The sequence below is a fragment of the Acanthochromis polyacanthus genome, chromosome 1 (genome assembly GCF_021347895.1).
Source record: "Acanthochromis polyacanthus isolate Apoly-LR-REF ecotype Palm Island chromosome 1, KAUST_Apoly_ChrSc, whole genome shotgun sequence".
NCBI lineage: Eukaryota > Metazoa > Chordata > Actinopteri > Pomacentridae > Acanthochromis > Acanthochromis polyacanthus.
The window spans coordinates 67,646,913-67,663,679 of NC_067113.1; the positions used below are offsets into that span (position 1 = coordinate 67,646,913).

The 16,767-nt window shown below is 41.7% G+C and overlaps 1 protein-coding gene across 1 annotated transcript; it reads right to left on the reverse strand.

Moving 5' to 3' along the window:
- Nucleotides 1-409: 409 nt before the first annotated feature.
- On the reverse strand, nucleotides 410-16,561 carry mkrn1 (makorin, ring finger protein, 1). Its single transcript, XM_022219769.2, has 8 exons — nucleotides 16,419-16,561; nucleotides 15,222-15,353; nucleotides 9,885-10,066; nucleotides 8,323-8,546; nucleotides 5,999-6,213; nucleotides 5,444-5,554; nucleotides 4,694-4,838; nucleotides 410-2,450 (listed from the first exon to the last, which is right to left on the reverse strand). Exons 1-8 carry the CDS (start codon nucleotides 16,490-16,492, stop codon nucleotides 2,238-2,240), a joined length of 1,296 nt encoding a protein of 431 aa, XP_022075461.1. The 5' UTR covers nucleotides 16,493-16,561; the 3' UTR covers nucleotides 410-2,237.
- Between the last annotated feature and the right edge of the window lie 206 nt (nucleotides 16,562-16,767).

Here is a 16,767-nt window from a genome sequence, read left to right on the forward strand (position 1 = left end):
TTGATAAACAATAATGCGTAGTAGAAGAACATAAAAGCACTTTCAGTGTGAAGTTAAAGGCAGCACTGATCCTGCACCTCATAGGTAGAACTGGAAAACAATGATACATCTGTTGTCTTGAGCTGATCACCCAGTTTTAACCTCTCAGAGGTGTCCTACAGTACATCTAGTCAAACCAAGTAATGAAATTAAAGGAGCATATTCATTTATGATATTGTCTGGCCTGTAGGGTGCAGTCCCAAAAAGCTGAAAACACAGCATTGACTCACATTGTAAAAAACTGCAACCTATATTCTTTAGTATGAAAAACTAGAAGAGTGAGGCCTTAGAAACACAATTTTAAACTTCAAATCCTTGTATGATTGTACTTAAGCATGAAAAGTGAAAAGATTTGGACTTCACACAAAGCAGAGATTGATAATAAACTTTAATTTCAAGTTAAGATGATAGCTGTGGAACATAGAAAACACACATTTCAGTATAAACATATGCATTCCAAAGGAGTTCAACAGGTTGGCACCAGCTGTCAGGAGTCTGTGGGTCAGCATCTCAGCAGCAAAGCTTAATATGCTATATTCAGGGAAGCCAAGAGAGAACAGTGAATGGAAATGAAATGTCTCCCAACTCCAACATTCTTTGCACTTTAAGTCTGCTGAAGATTTTTTAATCTGAACTGGCGACTCTTTAGCTTGGTGTAGAGGAGGACTTGTCTTTTGGTGCCAAAGGCATCCACGGACGGATGTCAAATGAAAAGGTCAATCTTTTTTTCTTTATTTGATTGATGAAGCAGTCTGCTGATGTATGCAGCCAGTTGGATTTTTACGCTGAACTACATGAGAACTCTGATCAAAGTCACACAGAAGCATTGGGAAACCACTTTGCAGGACAACTGTACACTGAATTCATCCTTCTTTGAAAGGTGTTTTGTTTCCAAGACTACAAAAACAGGTGAACTTTTGGATCAGATCACCACCTCTGTAACCCAGAAACTTCAGTGACTGAGCAGCTCAAGGAACCCCCACCCCCAAAAAGTCATAGGTGTTGGCCCAGCCTCCTAACTCCTCAGATCTCAGTTTGAATGAGCATCAACAGGATGTGCTGAAATTAGCCCAATCTACCCAAAGGACCCAAAGAGTGAGACACAGCAGGAGAACATCGGGAGTCCTCTCTGCATGCCCTGATTGGTCAGACAAGAGGAGGGACTACACGATGTTAGGCAGGTGGTTTAATGTTGGAACTGATCAGTGTACAGAAAAGGACAGACTGTTTTTTCAGTAGTATTGGTTTCTAGCTGCCTTAGAAAGCACTAAGCACACAGTTTGTGAGCAGCCCTCTGTGGACTCACGCTAGTCAACATCATTATACAAGTTCATAATCACACTGAGCCTTATCTGGACCAATGTGGAAAAGGAATTCTGCCTTTTCCCTCATCTTTGCAGTCCCAAAGTTTGCTGCCTGTACCATGTTTCATTTACATGCTAAACATTCATTCTGGAAAGAAATGAATGAGCTGCTCAGTGGGTGATGTTTCAGGGTAACAGAGGCAGCTGTCCTTCCTGGGACTTTAAAAGACACTTTATCTTCCATTGTGATCTAAATGACCCATAAAAGGTCCTTTAATGAAAAGTGTAAGTATAAAATTATTGAGAGTGGAGAAATATTTTTCAGTACAACATGACAATGAAGATGGTAAATTTAATAAACATCAGCACAAGAAATTGGCTATCAGCAGCTTCGATAAAGAAAAAGAAGAAGTACCGGCCTTCAAAAAACTTCAAAATCTTACAACATGCCCATCAGGATTACAGTAAACGGTGCTGAGTAAGTTTGAGTGCATCCTCAGAGTCTCAGAAGTATGTACAACACCTGGGTAGATGATAAACAAGTCAAACTCACACCCACAAATAAACTTGACAATGTTTATTCTTTGAAGAAAGTTATAATTCTTGCTAAATCTTATATTGAGTTCTTCTTATCATTTTTCCTTTTAACACGAACCGCACAAGAAAGACTCACGAGGATAGATGCCTAGAAAATGTTTAGCACGAGTGCACTGACTTGTTGGATTTTTTTTGTCTTTTTTAAACCTTTTATAAGTTCATTTATTAATGGCCTGCTTAAAGGCACTGCCACAATACATAAGGTGAGGGGAAAGCTACTGTCCAACACTCGCACAAGACAGTCCATTCTAGTGTCTAGTATACATGAATTGGGGTGGGGGTGGGGGTGGGAGGCTGCTATAGGTAAATCTCGTAGAAATCGTCCAGTTCCTCATGAAACAAGTCCCATTCATCCTCAGAATCTGTTACCTCATCATCGGTTCCTGCGGCGAGCAGCATGAGAAGCATCTCGCTCAGCTCAAACGTCACCATCTCCTCATCCTCGGTGTCAAAGGAGTCGGTGCTTTCCTGCTCGTCAAAGATGTCCCACAGTGGTGTTCGCCTCGAGTTCTACGGGAAGAGGGACAGTTTTAGCCATTATGAGGATATTTTCAGAACACTGACTGACCTCATACTTTCTTCCAAGTAAAACAACATCTTTACACAAGAATTTAATAACTGTTTTATATTCTTAGTTTATTATTACTGTCTTGTATAATCTGCACTACAGCAGTCACACTAGAAAAACATCCATGTGTGGCCACTGGAAGTTAAAACAAAAAAAAATTTTAGTAGTAGAATGTATTCAATATGAAAAACTGGTTTGAAACAGGCATTATTTATTAGGGTCGAAAACCATTTCTTGAATGTGATTAATGATGAAGAGTTTTTACACATTTTTAATTTAGCAAGAACAGATCAGATTCACCTTTTTTGTATAGACGTCATGTTCCCATATGTCTCCTGTTGATATTATCCAACTATAAAGGAGTCTGTGTGTGTCTGTTCTAGCTTTTATTGACAACTGTTGATTCAATATACTTAACACTTTGTGGGTGTATTGCTGGGGATCCAAGAAAGTGTGTTGTCCAGTCATCTGACTATGTGGTTTTAGCTAAAAGTGGGTTCCAGTGCAAAATAATACACCTAACAAAACAACACGACATACTGAGCTGATACGGTAGTTTCTGGTCAGTTACTAGTCAACTGCAAATCATGGCTAAAACCAAAGAACTTCATGACACCTCTGGTTGAGCACTGTGGGAAAAGGCTATAAAGCCATATCCAAGTGCTTTCTAGTGCCAGCGGTCACAGTGAAGCAAAGTCAATGAGTTCCACATCGTGAAGAATCTGAAAGGGCCAAACTTTACCCTATGCAGTGGCAAGAATGGTAGTGCAAGAGGCAAACAAGAATCCAAGAACCACCACAACCATCTTTAAGAACATAAGCAGTTCTGGTACCACCATCACAATGCAGACATTTCAGCAGATACTGCACATGGCTGGCATCCATGGATACTAGTGGTGCAACGGATCATCATTGATCCGCGATCCGTTCGGATCGACATCATTGGTTCGGCACACACGTGACCCGCGGATCGATTTCTGAAAAAAAAAAAAAAAAAAAAAAAAAAAAAAAGTTGTGCTCCGTCCGCACGCAGCTTGTGGCGAGCGGAGAAAGGAGGAGCTTGAATGCCCCGCGACACTTAAATCCCCTCTATGGGAGCATTTTGGTTTCCCTGTCAAATATGACAATGAAGGAAAGAGGTCAGTGGACAAAACCGCGACGGTGTGTAGGCACTGTGGCATAAGAAAGCCATATGACAGTGGAAGCACATCCACACATTTGAAGTGACATCTAATAATGAACAGAAAAAAACGTATGTTTATTTGTTTTTTTTTTGTTTTGCTTTTTGCTGATCCGAAAAATAATACGATCTGTGACTCCTGATCTGAGGACCGATCCGATCCGTGAGTTTAGTGATCCATTGCACCACTAATGGATTTTAAAGCAAAGAAGATCCTGGTTCTCCAAGACAGTCACACATGATTTCACAGGAGCCTTTGCAAAAGCTCACCTGGAAAAAGAAGAAGACACTTAGGTCTTGAAGTTGGAGAAGATGAAAATGGAGCTGTCTGAAAACAGGGAAGTGGCTTCACTTTGCTTTGGAGGCATTCAACCCCAAGAACACTATCCCGAGAGTCAAGCCTGGTAGCGGGAATGCAATGCTTCTGGACTGTTTTTCAGTTAATGTGCCAAGAAACATAAACTTTGGAGCACTGAACCTGTCAATACGACAAAGATCTGAAACACATGGCCAAAGTGATGAAGAAATGGTTAACAGACAACACTATGATCATTTTTGCCATGGCCCAGCCAAAGTCCAGATCCAAATTCTGTCAAGAATCTGGGGTGGAAACTGAGAGCCAAGGTGACAGAAAGGAAGACTTCAAATCAAAGACCTGGAAATCGGTACAAAAGAGGAGTGGTCCAAAGTCCCAGCAGTGGAGAAAGCCTGTTAGAGATTCTATGAAATTTTTGATTGATATGATGTCATTTGAACACATCCAAATAGTGTGTGTCCATGGCTCGGGTAGTAGAGCAGATTGTCCACTTATCAGAATGTTGGCCTCTCCACATGCTGAAGGAAGCAAGACACTGAACGCTAAGTTGTTCCTGATGGCAGACAGGCACCTTGCATGACAGTATGTGAGAATTAGAATGAGAAACATGTTATAAAGTGCTCTGTAGAACCTAGCTAAGATTCCATGTGTAAGTCCTGGCTGTTTCATGAGGAATTGACAACTGTTACCCGGTTCCTGCTGTTGGATCCGTTCTGTCTTCGCTGAGGTTGAGCTTCTTCCAGTCGTCCATCAGGAAAGGCATGCTTGTAAAAGCAGTTTGAGCCAAAAGGGCAGGTTCCACGACCCTCATCAAAGTATCTACATGCTTTACTCCTGGAGAAGACAAAAGGAAACCAGAAACACAGCAAGTCAGACCGTCCTGTGACTCACACAAACACAGAACTCGAAAATATGACAGCACAGCAGAGGGGCCTAGCAATACAATTTCATCTACAGGTGACGACTATATTCTGAGTGGAATTTGAACAAATGAAATGAAGAAAACATTTTTCTTTGAACCTATATCTGCCCCCACCCTGTAGAGTTTCCACTGTTGCTGCCCACTCCCCTGCAGAATCACCATCTCACTCATGATTCTGATGATATCCACCCGTCACAGTTTTCTATTCAATATCTGTTTCATTCTGCAGGAAAAAATAATGAATTTTTAAAGCATATACTTACTATACTTTAAAAGTGCCTAATTAAATGGAACAAATAACAGTTTCAGTTCTGAAACTTACATAAAAAAGAAAATCTTTGTCAGTTTGCACACTAGACAAAACACTGGCTGGCATTTTGTTTAATGCAGGAACACAGCAACATGCTGGCTGTCAGCAATCAGGCTTCAGTGTATACTCTTATTATTTAGGTTTGTGACCTGAGTGTACAGAGGTGCTTCCTCTGAGGTTACTAAGTGTAGAACATGATTTTTGTACCCCATGCCATCCTTGTATTTCTGGATGAGTTTCTGTTTGTCATCCTTATCTTCCACCCAGTACTCGCTTGGGATGACAAAGTTGGATGTGATTCGGCACTCTGGACAGGACCTGAAAAAAAATAGAAAACAGAAATAAATAAGACAAAAAAATTAATAAATAACTTTTTTAAAATTTAAACTTCCGGTATAGAGAAAATTGTTGCTTTATAACAAAGAGGGATTCTGCAATCATTTGCCAGCAGCTACAGGCTGACAGTTGCTTTGTACAGTGTGTTCCTACAGTAATAAGCGCAAACTCGAGGCAAACAGGAATACAGTTAGAAATTAAAATTTTCCATTTTAAAGCCCGCAGAATGCTACAATAAATATCATTTGTTTTTTTAGACAGTCACATAGACTTTGTACATTTCTGGGCATTGCATTTAAAGTTGTACACACAAACTACTTGATTTACAAATATTTGAAGATTTATGTACAAATGTACCACTGATCTTACCTATACTTCACAGATTGTCCTTCTTTCTCTAGTTAATAAAAGGGGAGATCAACTCACTTGATGATTTTGCTCTCAAACTGCTTGGCACTCCTCCACTTGCGAATGCACTTTAGACAGTAGCAGTGATTGCAGTTGGAGAGGATGCCAAAGCGGCGCTCACTTGGGTTGGCCTTCTCAAACACCACCTCCATACATACACCACACATCATATCCTTGCTGCGTTGGATGGCAAATGAAATCTCCATGTCTTTCTCGTGGGCTTCAATACATGCCTAGGAGAGGAAACAGTTAAGCCATAACACCACAGAACGTATCATACTTAACTAACCTAAGAAACCAATCCTGTCCACTTGCAGGGTGAGGCTTTCGATATCATTATACATCTTTAAAGTTGCTTTTCAATTTCAACATGCATCGGTGAATTACTCCAATATTACTACTTGCCATTGTGTAGTGTAGAGTTTCTTTTTAAACAGTGTTTAAACAGATGGATGATTTTGTGAGCTCAAGTTTCAGGGGTGGATGGAGAGAGAGGAAATGGGTCCATAGATCTGCACATTCTAAATGTGGCGTAGAGTTACATATTAGCCTTTTAAAGGCAGAAAGGGTTTCACTTTCATTAACACAAATGTCGAAAAATGTGACTTTGATACACAAAAATGAGTTTTTATAGGTTTGATTGATGATTGGAGAGAGATTTTAAGAGTGCAACGGTACAGAGCTCTGACACCTGCAATACACATATTTACTAATCTGAGACAAGTAACTCTGTTAGAGATGTATTTATCGCCTCGCTTTCTTCCTCATTACCAACAACTAGTTACAAGTCAAAAATACACACATCAGGCATTACATGATGACCCCCTTTTGCAGCCAAAACAGTTCTGACCCGCCGAGGCATGGACTCCACTAGAAGGTGTGCTGTGGTATCTGGCACCAAGATGTTAGGAGCAGATCCTTTAAGTCCTGGAAGTTGTGAGGTGGGCCTCCATGGATCTGACTTCTTTGTCCAGCACATCCCACAGATGCTGGATTGGATTGAGATCTGGGGAGTTTGGAGGCTGAGGAATACCGTTTCCAGGAAAGGGTGTACATGGTCTGCAACAATGCTTAGGTAGGTGGTATGCGTCAAAGTAACATCAGCATGGACGGCAGGACCCAAAGTTTCCCAGCAGAACATTACCCAAAGCATCACACTGCCTCTACCAGCTTGCCTTCTTCCCATAGTGCATCCTGGTGCCATGTGTGGAGGTAAGCGACACACTTGGCCATCCACGATATAACAGAAAATGTGATTCATCAGACCAGAACACCTTCTTCCATTGCTCTGTGGTCCAGTTCTGATGCTCATGTGTCCATTGTTGGTGCTTTTGGTGGTGGACAGGGATCAGTATGAACACCCTGACTGGTAACAATATGGAACAAATTGTGATGCTCTGTGTATTCTGACATCTTTCAATCAGAACCAGCTTTAACTTCTTCATTAACCTGAGCAACAGTAGCTCGTCTGTTAGGTCGAACCACACGGGCCAGCCTTCACTCTCCACGTACATCAGTGAACTTTGGCCGCCCACGAACCTATTGCTGGTTCACCACTGTTCCTTTCTTGGACCACTTTTGATAGATCCTGACCACTGAAGACCAGAAACACCACAAGAGCTGCAGTTCTGGAGATGCGCTGACCCAGTTGTCTAGCCATCACAGCTTGGTCCTTTTTAGACTCACTCAAATTCAAATGCAGGATATTCTATTCTATTCTAAAGTGTTCCACCTAAGTTTGCTTGAGACACTCTACAACAGCACGATACAATCATGAGTGTTGTTGTTACTCCACCACAGTGAGATGTCTCCTCTGTAGCCGATTGCTTCTCATTAGTTTCAGGAATTGCACAGTCTGATGGTAGATGCAGACGCGTCGTGGAGAGACGTCACAAATGAAGGGAACAGTGTAATGACCATCTTACTCGATTAGGTCAGCTCCACAATTACACATTTGTCGAAGGTCCTGTTTTTGTTTTTGAGAGGGAAGCAACATGTACCAACCAATGTAGACCCATAAGACTGTAGGCAGGAGAATGGCCTCTAAAACTCAAACTGTGGACTATATTAGCAAAACTGATAATGAGGCAAAAATGCATGTAAAAATGCTGCTGATGATTCTGAAACATGGAGGAAATTCAGTGAGAGCAGTAGCTATGAAATCTAGATATTAGCCACAGTCCCCAAGACCAAAGCGATGAATACAATGCACCTTTACACCTGGTGAGTTTGAAAGCACCCCTGATATTCTGTCTGTAAATGTTTTAACTTCATCTCCAATGATTAATGAGTAATCTAGTGGCGAATGTGCATCCACCAGCAGGATGTGACTGTAACTGTACCTTAGTGTGGTCTGAGCGCTGGGTGTTGTCAGTGGGGTGGAGCACCTGGAGGCCACACATGTCACACACATCACCGTGGAGATAGGCACAGTTGATTCCGTAGCGACACTCTCCAACTGCAGCGTACGGACAGAGCTGTTTCCTCAGCTCTTTGCTGTCCAGCACTGCATCACTGTCAAACTCCTCGATGAGTGGAAGGGAGTTCTCCACCTTCACTGGCTCAGCTGCACACACAACACATCACAACCAAGACAAAACATTTTAAGACTCAAAACGCAACTTTGCCAACCTGAAAATTTAAACGGGACCATGAATTCAGAATTTCAGCTGGTCTGCATCTTCACATGACAGTGGATGGCTCAAATCCACAGTGCAAGCTATATGGCATTAGTAAAAAGTCCCATTGTCTGACAGAAATGTCAAAATAAATATGGAAATGACAGCAGCCTTATTAGGAAGTCTGCTCGAAAAAATACACTACATGTGAGCAGAGACAGAACAAATGTATGAGTTTAGGCTGCATTGAAGGCAAGATGAAAACACAGCAACCCACACTCAATCTGCATTTATCAGTTTCGTATTGATCTTTATGTTGCCACCACTTCTGATTAATGGTAACATTAGTCACATTAGTCATGCAACATGCTGATACAAAGGTGTTTTTTTGTTATTGTAGTGACATTGTCATCAAAACTAAGATGAATCCACTTGGTCTTCAGTTCCTCAGTTTCTGAGTGTGCATAATGACTCTTGTGTTCACTTACAGCCAACAGCAGAACATTTGGTCTACCTTGCTTGTAGTTCTGACAAAAGCTAGCAGATCTAATGAGGAAATAAAACTGTGAAGCAGCTGCTCATCTCAGAAAAAAGTGGTCAATAAGGAGGCAGAGTTATGCAAGTGTTTACCTCAAAGACTACAATTTTGATATTGAAACTGGAAAAACCTCACATTGGTTTGTAAAGCTGAGAAGCTGCTTCATTGTAAGGAGCCAAAGGAATGACAGCGATGTATGTGACCTCACATTTTTAAAGCTTCAAGTTTATTCTCCAAGTTTGTGTCTAAACACAAATGTGTTTTCACAACACAGGACCTTGAATGGGTTCTCCATGACTGTTCAGATGAAATGTTATGGATCACAAAATTTACTTGGAGGCCAGAAAGTTCAGGTGGCCTTGGTCTGGTGGGTTAGCCCACAACTACATTTGTTTGAATCAAAGTAAGCTCATTTACATTTGAGTTAATTTTACACTCTGGAAAACTCAGTTAGCTTGAGCAAATGTTATGCTACACTACTACAGTGGGAACACAAAGAGAGAACAGGGCTGAGTCTATTGAGTGAAGAACCCTTTGATGCACAGTATGGGTCAGAAGATACCCATTTCCATTGAATTTGGGTCATTTTTGACCAATGTTGCGCATCAAAGGGTTAATGATCATCAACTGGCCAGGTATCCATGGTAAACATCAACCGTGACTTTAGGAAAACAACCAAACCATCATAAATGCCAGGAAAGTGTGCTAATCAATATCAACGATAATGTTACCAATGTTGGTCACTCACCCCGCCCACAGTACGGCTGTCCAGGAACAAACTCAGCAGCATTGACCCAGTCTTGTACGCCTGACCCAGGTGTTGGTCCGCTGGGTTCAGGGTCTGAGGGGCCAGCCAGCGAGGTGGAGGGCAGAGGCAGCATCTGCGAGGTTGGCGGCTCCTCGTGCTTTGTTGATTTACAGTGTTCAAACCTGAAAGAAGACATCAGACCAGGGCAGTTACAATGTGAAGGGGACTACTGTACTGTTCCAAACACTCATGCATTAGTGACTATAAGAAGTTTCAACCGGAGCAGAATTAAAATGGGCTCATGATTGAGGCTGTATTAATCTTTGCTCCAGCTTGTGTATACACACGTGGACAAAATTGTTGGTACCCCTCAGTTAAAGAAGGAAAAACCCACAATTCTCACTGAAATCACTTGAAACTCAAAAAAGTAACAATAAATAAAAATTTATTGAAAATTAAATAATCAAAAACAGCCATTACTTTTGAATTGTTGATTAACATAATTATTTAAAAAAACAAACTAATGAAACAGGCCTGGACAAAAATGATGGTACCTCTATAAAAGATTGAAAACTATTTGACCAGAGTGACATGATTAACTCAGGTGTGTCATTTAATTGACATCACAGGTGTTTCCAAACTCATAATCAGTCAGTCTGCCTATTTAAAGGGAGACAAGTAGTCACCCTGCTGTTTGGTGAAAAGGTGTGTACCACACTGAACATGGACAACAGAAAGCGAAGGAGAGAATTGTCCCAGGACATCCGAAAAAAAATTATAGACAAACATCTTAAAGGTAAAGGCTATAAGACCATCTCTAAACAGCTTGAAGTTCCTGTGACAACAGTGGCTCATATTATTCAGAAGTTCAAGACCCACGGGACAGTAGCCAACCTCCCTGGACGTGGCCGCAAGAGGAAAATTGATGACAAATTGAAGAGACGGATCGTTGGAATTGTATCCAAAGAGCCCAGAGCAACCTCCAAAGAAATTAAAGGTGAACTCCAAGGCCAAGGTACATCAGTGTCAGATCGCACCATTCGTCGTTGTTTGAGCCAAAGTGGACTTCATGGGAGACGACCAAGGAGGACACCACTGCTGAAAAAAACTCATAAAAAAGCCAGACTGGAATTTGCAAAAATGCATGTTGACAAGCCACAAAGCTTCTGGGAGAATGTCCTTTGGACAGATGAGACCAAACTGGAGCTTTTTGGTAAGGCACATCAACTCTATGTTCATAGACTCAAAAACCAAGCATACGAAGAAAAGAACACCGTCCCTACGGTGAAACATGGAGGAGGCTCAGTAATGTTTTGGGGCTGCTTTGCTGCATCTGGCACAGGGTGTCTTGAAAGTGTGCAAGGTACGATGAAATCTGAAGACTATCAAGGCATTCTGGAGAGAAATGTGCTGCCTAGTGTCAGAAAGCTTGGTCTCAGTCGCAGGTCATGGGTCTTCCAACAGGACAACGATCCAAAACACACAGCCAAAAACACCCAAGAATGGCTGAGAGAAAAGCGTTGGACTATTCTAAAGTGGCCTTCTATGAGCCCAGATCTGAATCCCATTGAACATATGTGGAAGGAGCTGAAACATGCCATTTGGAGAAGACACCCATCAAACCTGAGACAACTGGAGCTGCTTGCTCATGAGGAGTGGGCCAAAATACCTGTTGACAGCTGCAGAACGCTCACTGACAAATACAGAAATCGTTTAATTGCAGTGATTGCCTCAAAAGGTTGTGCAACAAAATATTAAGTTATGGGTACCATCATTTTTGTCCAGCCCTATTTCATTAGTTTGTTTTTTTAAATAATTATGTTAATCAACAATTCAAAAGTGATGGCTGATTTTGATTATTTAATTTTCAATAAATTTTTATTTATTGTTACTTTTGTGAGTTTCAAGTGATTTCAGTGAGAATTGTGGGTTTTTCCTTCTTTATCTGAGGGGTACCAACAATTTTGTCCACGTGTGTACAACCTTTTTGGGAGTAAATCAAACCTGAACTGTGTGAGGGGAGCTGTGGCTGACGTGCCTACTTGCTTTGGAGATGCTTGTGATTTGACAAAATAATAGTTTTGAACAACACTTAGAGCACTTTTCGAAATAACATAATACTGAATATACAAAAGTTAACTGTATGTGTTACAAACAGAACTAGTGCACCTCTATCAGATGCTAAGGAAACCACAAGTCTGTTGTATAAAATAATGAGTTATCATTTATGCGTTAGTGCAATATTAGAGCTAAAATGAGTGTACCAAATGTCAACTAAAAAATAGTTTTTAGTTTGATGCCACTGTCAAAGACAGGATAGACACTGTGTTTTCAAATGGTCCTTTCAGTGTTTTCACATAAAAAATATTTTGGCTTTCTTGTTGCCCTGTAAATAATAACAGGGATGTATAACATGATTTTCCCTGCTAGGTTGTTTTCATGTGAAGGTTACTCTGAAAGTCTTGAATTGCGCACAGAACTCGAGTCTTTTAAAGATAGAAAATGCTGCAGAAGCATAACAGATAACGTCTAAATCTGTTAATTAGCAAACAAGGAAAAGCCTATATAGAATTCACAGATGTACACATATAAGTATCACCCAGGGCCTTCTTCCAGAATGGGTTTTTTACTACTCCACCAAGGAACACAGTGGAGTTATGTGACGATTGGCATTAGTTTGTCTGCCTGTTCGCACATCAAAGTAGAAGTAGAAGGGCCTCAGCATAGAAAACAAGACAATTCCATAGCTACAATACAGCATGATGAACAGGCCATGGCAGCACGCAGGCATGCAAAAGGAAGACCTGTCCTGTCCCTCCTGCAGCCTCCGACATGATAGCAAATTCTGTCAGAACACACCGTTAACCAGTCTGTTCCCAGAAAGCCACCGAAGCGTTGGACAAGTGGGGGCTGCTAGAGCTAAGTCTACAGAAGTTAGAGAGGAGGGTGCTGCAGCACAGTGAACCTGGGGACCCCTGCAACAGCACAGGAAGGGAGGGGAGAGGGGAGCAGCTATGAGAAAGAGAACAGGAGTGAAACAGAGAGTGTTATCTAATTGCCATGCAGGCTGCAGTGCACTCTGTCTGGCCCTGGTGGCTGCAGGAGAGAGAGAGAGAGAGAGAGAGAGAGAGAGAGACAGAGACAGAATGAGAGAGCGAGACAGAGTCCATCACAATAGACAGAGCCCAGGGAATTCAACTATAATACACCCCCACAGCGAGAGCCTTTCTCTGGGCTTTTAATACAGGGTGCACAGCCCCAAGGGGTCATGCAAATAATGAGGAAACCCTCCTTACTGCTACCCCATCACAAAGATGAAGGAATGTGACCATGTGTCTGTATACTACTCTAAAGGCTTCCTTTAGGAAATCGATTGACTATTCAAGAAAAAATGATCAAGTATGTGAGTATTTGATGCATCCCAGACATGGGACAATGCCTGCTCCATGTCTGGATTCCCAGACATGGAGCAGGCATTGTCTGTACACACGGCTACTGCTGTCTGGGTACACTCAAGCTTGACAACAGACTGGGAGCCTAATCCATTTCTCAAAAGCACCGCACTACTGCATGTTTGAACCCACTTACGACATATTATTGCAGTGCACGTTCAAAATGTGCAGACTGCTAGGCCCCCAGTATTATTGCTTGTAGCTTAATCAATATTACAAGAAACCACTCCAAACTACCTCACACATGAAGCAGACTGCAGAAATACATTTCTTTGTTTGGTCTTGATTTGCTACTCATTCCATTTATAGGTAGGGCAGCTGATAGAACACAGACCATTCTATTAGAATCTATGACAGTAAATATTCAATCAACACCATGAGTTTCACTTGATTAGGCCAAAATTTAAAGTGATTTCCTGCATTATGAGACTGTGTCAGACCTAAACGCACCTTGATAAAATGTTGTGTTTAAATATATGAAGTTTTAAGTTTCACAGCTTTAATGTGCAGCTGTGGCATTAGAAATTAGTGGGTGTATTGACCTGTACAATAAATATGTTGTACATGTTTGATAGTTTTCTACCAGCATTCCTGTCAAGCATCATTTGTGGTAGCTGTCAAAATGTTCTAGATTTTCATGTAGCCCTCCATTAAAACAGCCTGTTGACTGAAGCAGGCGGGACGCCATCAGTGCATTCTGTGCAGAAGAAGAGTGAAGGAGCTCAGAGCCTGAAGCAGAAAGCCTGAATTGACAAAGAAAGGGGATAAAAATCTTCATGATAGTCGTTAACTCTGACTGGATCGTTAGTTTCTGTCAAGCTGAATTACACAAATAAAGCCTGGCTATGTAAAATTTGCTTTGGAGTAGCCCTCAGGTTGTACCCTGTCTTCACCCTAAGTCTGCAACTCACACTCAACATCTTCTGTCAGCTTGATCTTTGGTGAAAACACGTGATTTTTATTTATTTCAGTTAACCAAGTATAAAGTCTCTAAAGCTTAGTTTGGAACATACTTTCACCATGTCGACACTAACTAATATTCTTCTAAATGTAAATATTTACTGGTTTGCTTAGTCTTCGATGATGGCAAACAGAAAACCTCTGGGTTTCCAACTGATATTGGAAAGAGCAATTTTGAATCTGTGAAACTGTTGTGGGCAGTATTTACTGTTCTTTCTTAGAAACGTAACAATTTCTTGCTTTTCATATTTGACACTTAATCTTACTCATTGTTAACCCTATCACAGTGATGTGGTCCTTCAAAAAAAATTTTTTTTTTAATTTTCAAACACTTATGTGTATCCTATAAGTAGAATTTCTATAAGATAAAACATCCAACATTTTCCCAAAACAATATTTTAAAGTTTGCATATATTTAGCACACATCCCTGTGTGTTCCTGAATTGTTGTTCCTTTCATGTCGACAAGGCCGAGGGTCACAGCCAAAACAAAGCTCATGTTGGAAAGTGAAACATACAACAGCTTGAAAAAATAACATTTAAAATCTGCATTTTCCAATACAACAGAAAAAAGCGGTGAGGACAGACGAGCTAGTCGGACTGCTCAGCCCTGCGTGGAGCTGCCACACACAGACAAACAGCATGTTGATATAAGAAAGCAGCAGTCTCAGGTGTCAGATCCACTTGAGGAGCAGGCCGCAACACTTCTAGGAAACCTTGCCTGCAACAACGCCTGCTGCCATGAGGCTGAGAGCACAGCCACATTTAGAAAGGCAGTTCGAATACAGCACATCTGACAACTGGGGGCACTTCACCAGGCTGTAACGGCTGACTCTGAACATGCCAACACAGTGTAAACATCCACTATTTTGTTACTACATCCAGATCTGAGTCAAGTACTTATTATATTTTGGTTTTAGCTTTACCTGCAATGGTCTCCAAACACACAGTTTCCATTCTGAAAGAACTTGCAGATCATGGCTGCTGGTTTGCTGCTGGTCAGATCGTGAGAATATCGACAGTTGTCTCCTTCTTTGCAAAGACCGTGCATGAAATACCTGGAAAAAAAAAGTTGTCTGGTTCAAATATGTTTTCTTTTGTCATAGGATGAAGAAAACAACACACCTTTTGCTACAGATATCTTCTGTTACTCCCACGGTTATCCACAGTTCTTTCATCTTTAATTATTTGGTACTGTCTGTCAGATCCCCCTCTTACCTTGTGTTGTTGCACCTTTGTTATTTGCATGTTTGCCAGACCCCCTCCCCTCTTACTGCCTACCCAGACCTCTTGATTCAGTTACATTTTGTTCTTTGTTGTATTACCTTCTGTCACTGACTAGCAACCATATGCAAATTAACCACTATTCATCCTTGTATTTACAAACAGCTCCATCCCTACCCTCTGACCTACTCCCGGAATGTGTCCTCTGGGTCTGCTTACCTTCATAGATTCATGCTCTGTGTTGGTAAGCCCACCGTATGCCGGAACACCAATAAACACCCCACCATAGCAAACTTCCAAGGACACATACTAGAATTCTAACGGAATTCATGTCCGCAGCTATGTGAATGTGTCATCTTTAACTTTTACAGGCCAATAAACCAACCAATGGAACGGGTACAGCATAAAAAAATCTCGATTAACAACGATAGCAAAGATAGTCTGAATGTAGAACCTAGAAGGTGCTATTACCAACGTGAAACCGAAGCGCACAACGTGGTTTAAACGTAGGACAATTAGCTAGTTGTAAAGTGAAAGTACACAGGGTGCCTATAAAATGATAGTCAACATTAGCGTAAAGGATTTTATTTGGATTTTGTTGCATAACAGTTGTCCTATGTGATCTGGCTTTATAGTTTAACATACATGTTGGTCGAGTTGTCTGGTGAAAACGTAGCTACCAAGCTGTCTGCTAACCTACCACGCTAGTCTGCTCTGTGACCACAACACAGTGAACATAACAACACAGGAGTCTAGTGACGCTACAGCTAGCTAACCAACAGCTGAGCCGAGCCGAGCCGACAAACATTGAGCTGTCAGTCGCTCGCCAACCGCCGTATCACCACTATTCGGGAGTCAAGCGATAAACGATATCATCCTCTTCGATTATCTGGTCTTACCTGCAGGTTACGTGTTTAGTCCAACCTCCTGTTACTGGTGAAGCCGCCGTAGACGCTGCTGCTGCCTCCGCCATTGCTGTTTATGTTGAGAAGCTCCAGCCGGATGTTCCGGACAGCCCCGCTCTGGCTCGGACTCTTTCGTTGACGGACGGTTCAAGCCGAAGTTTACCGAAAGCTGCCGCCGTGGCCGCTCCACCGCCCGCTGATGGTCACGAGGCGGCGCCAATGACAAGCATCGTGTCACGTCGGATTATGGAAGTTAGTTCTGTTTGGGCTTCGTCCCGCAGTTTAAAGGGTCAAAAACAGCAACACTCACACTCACGAGGATCCACTCATTTTTTTGTTCAGA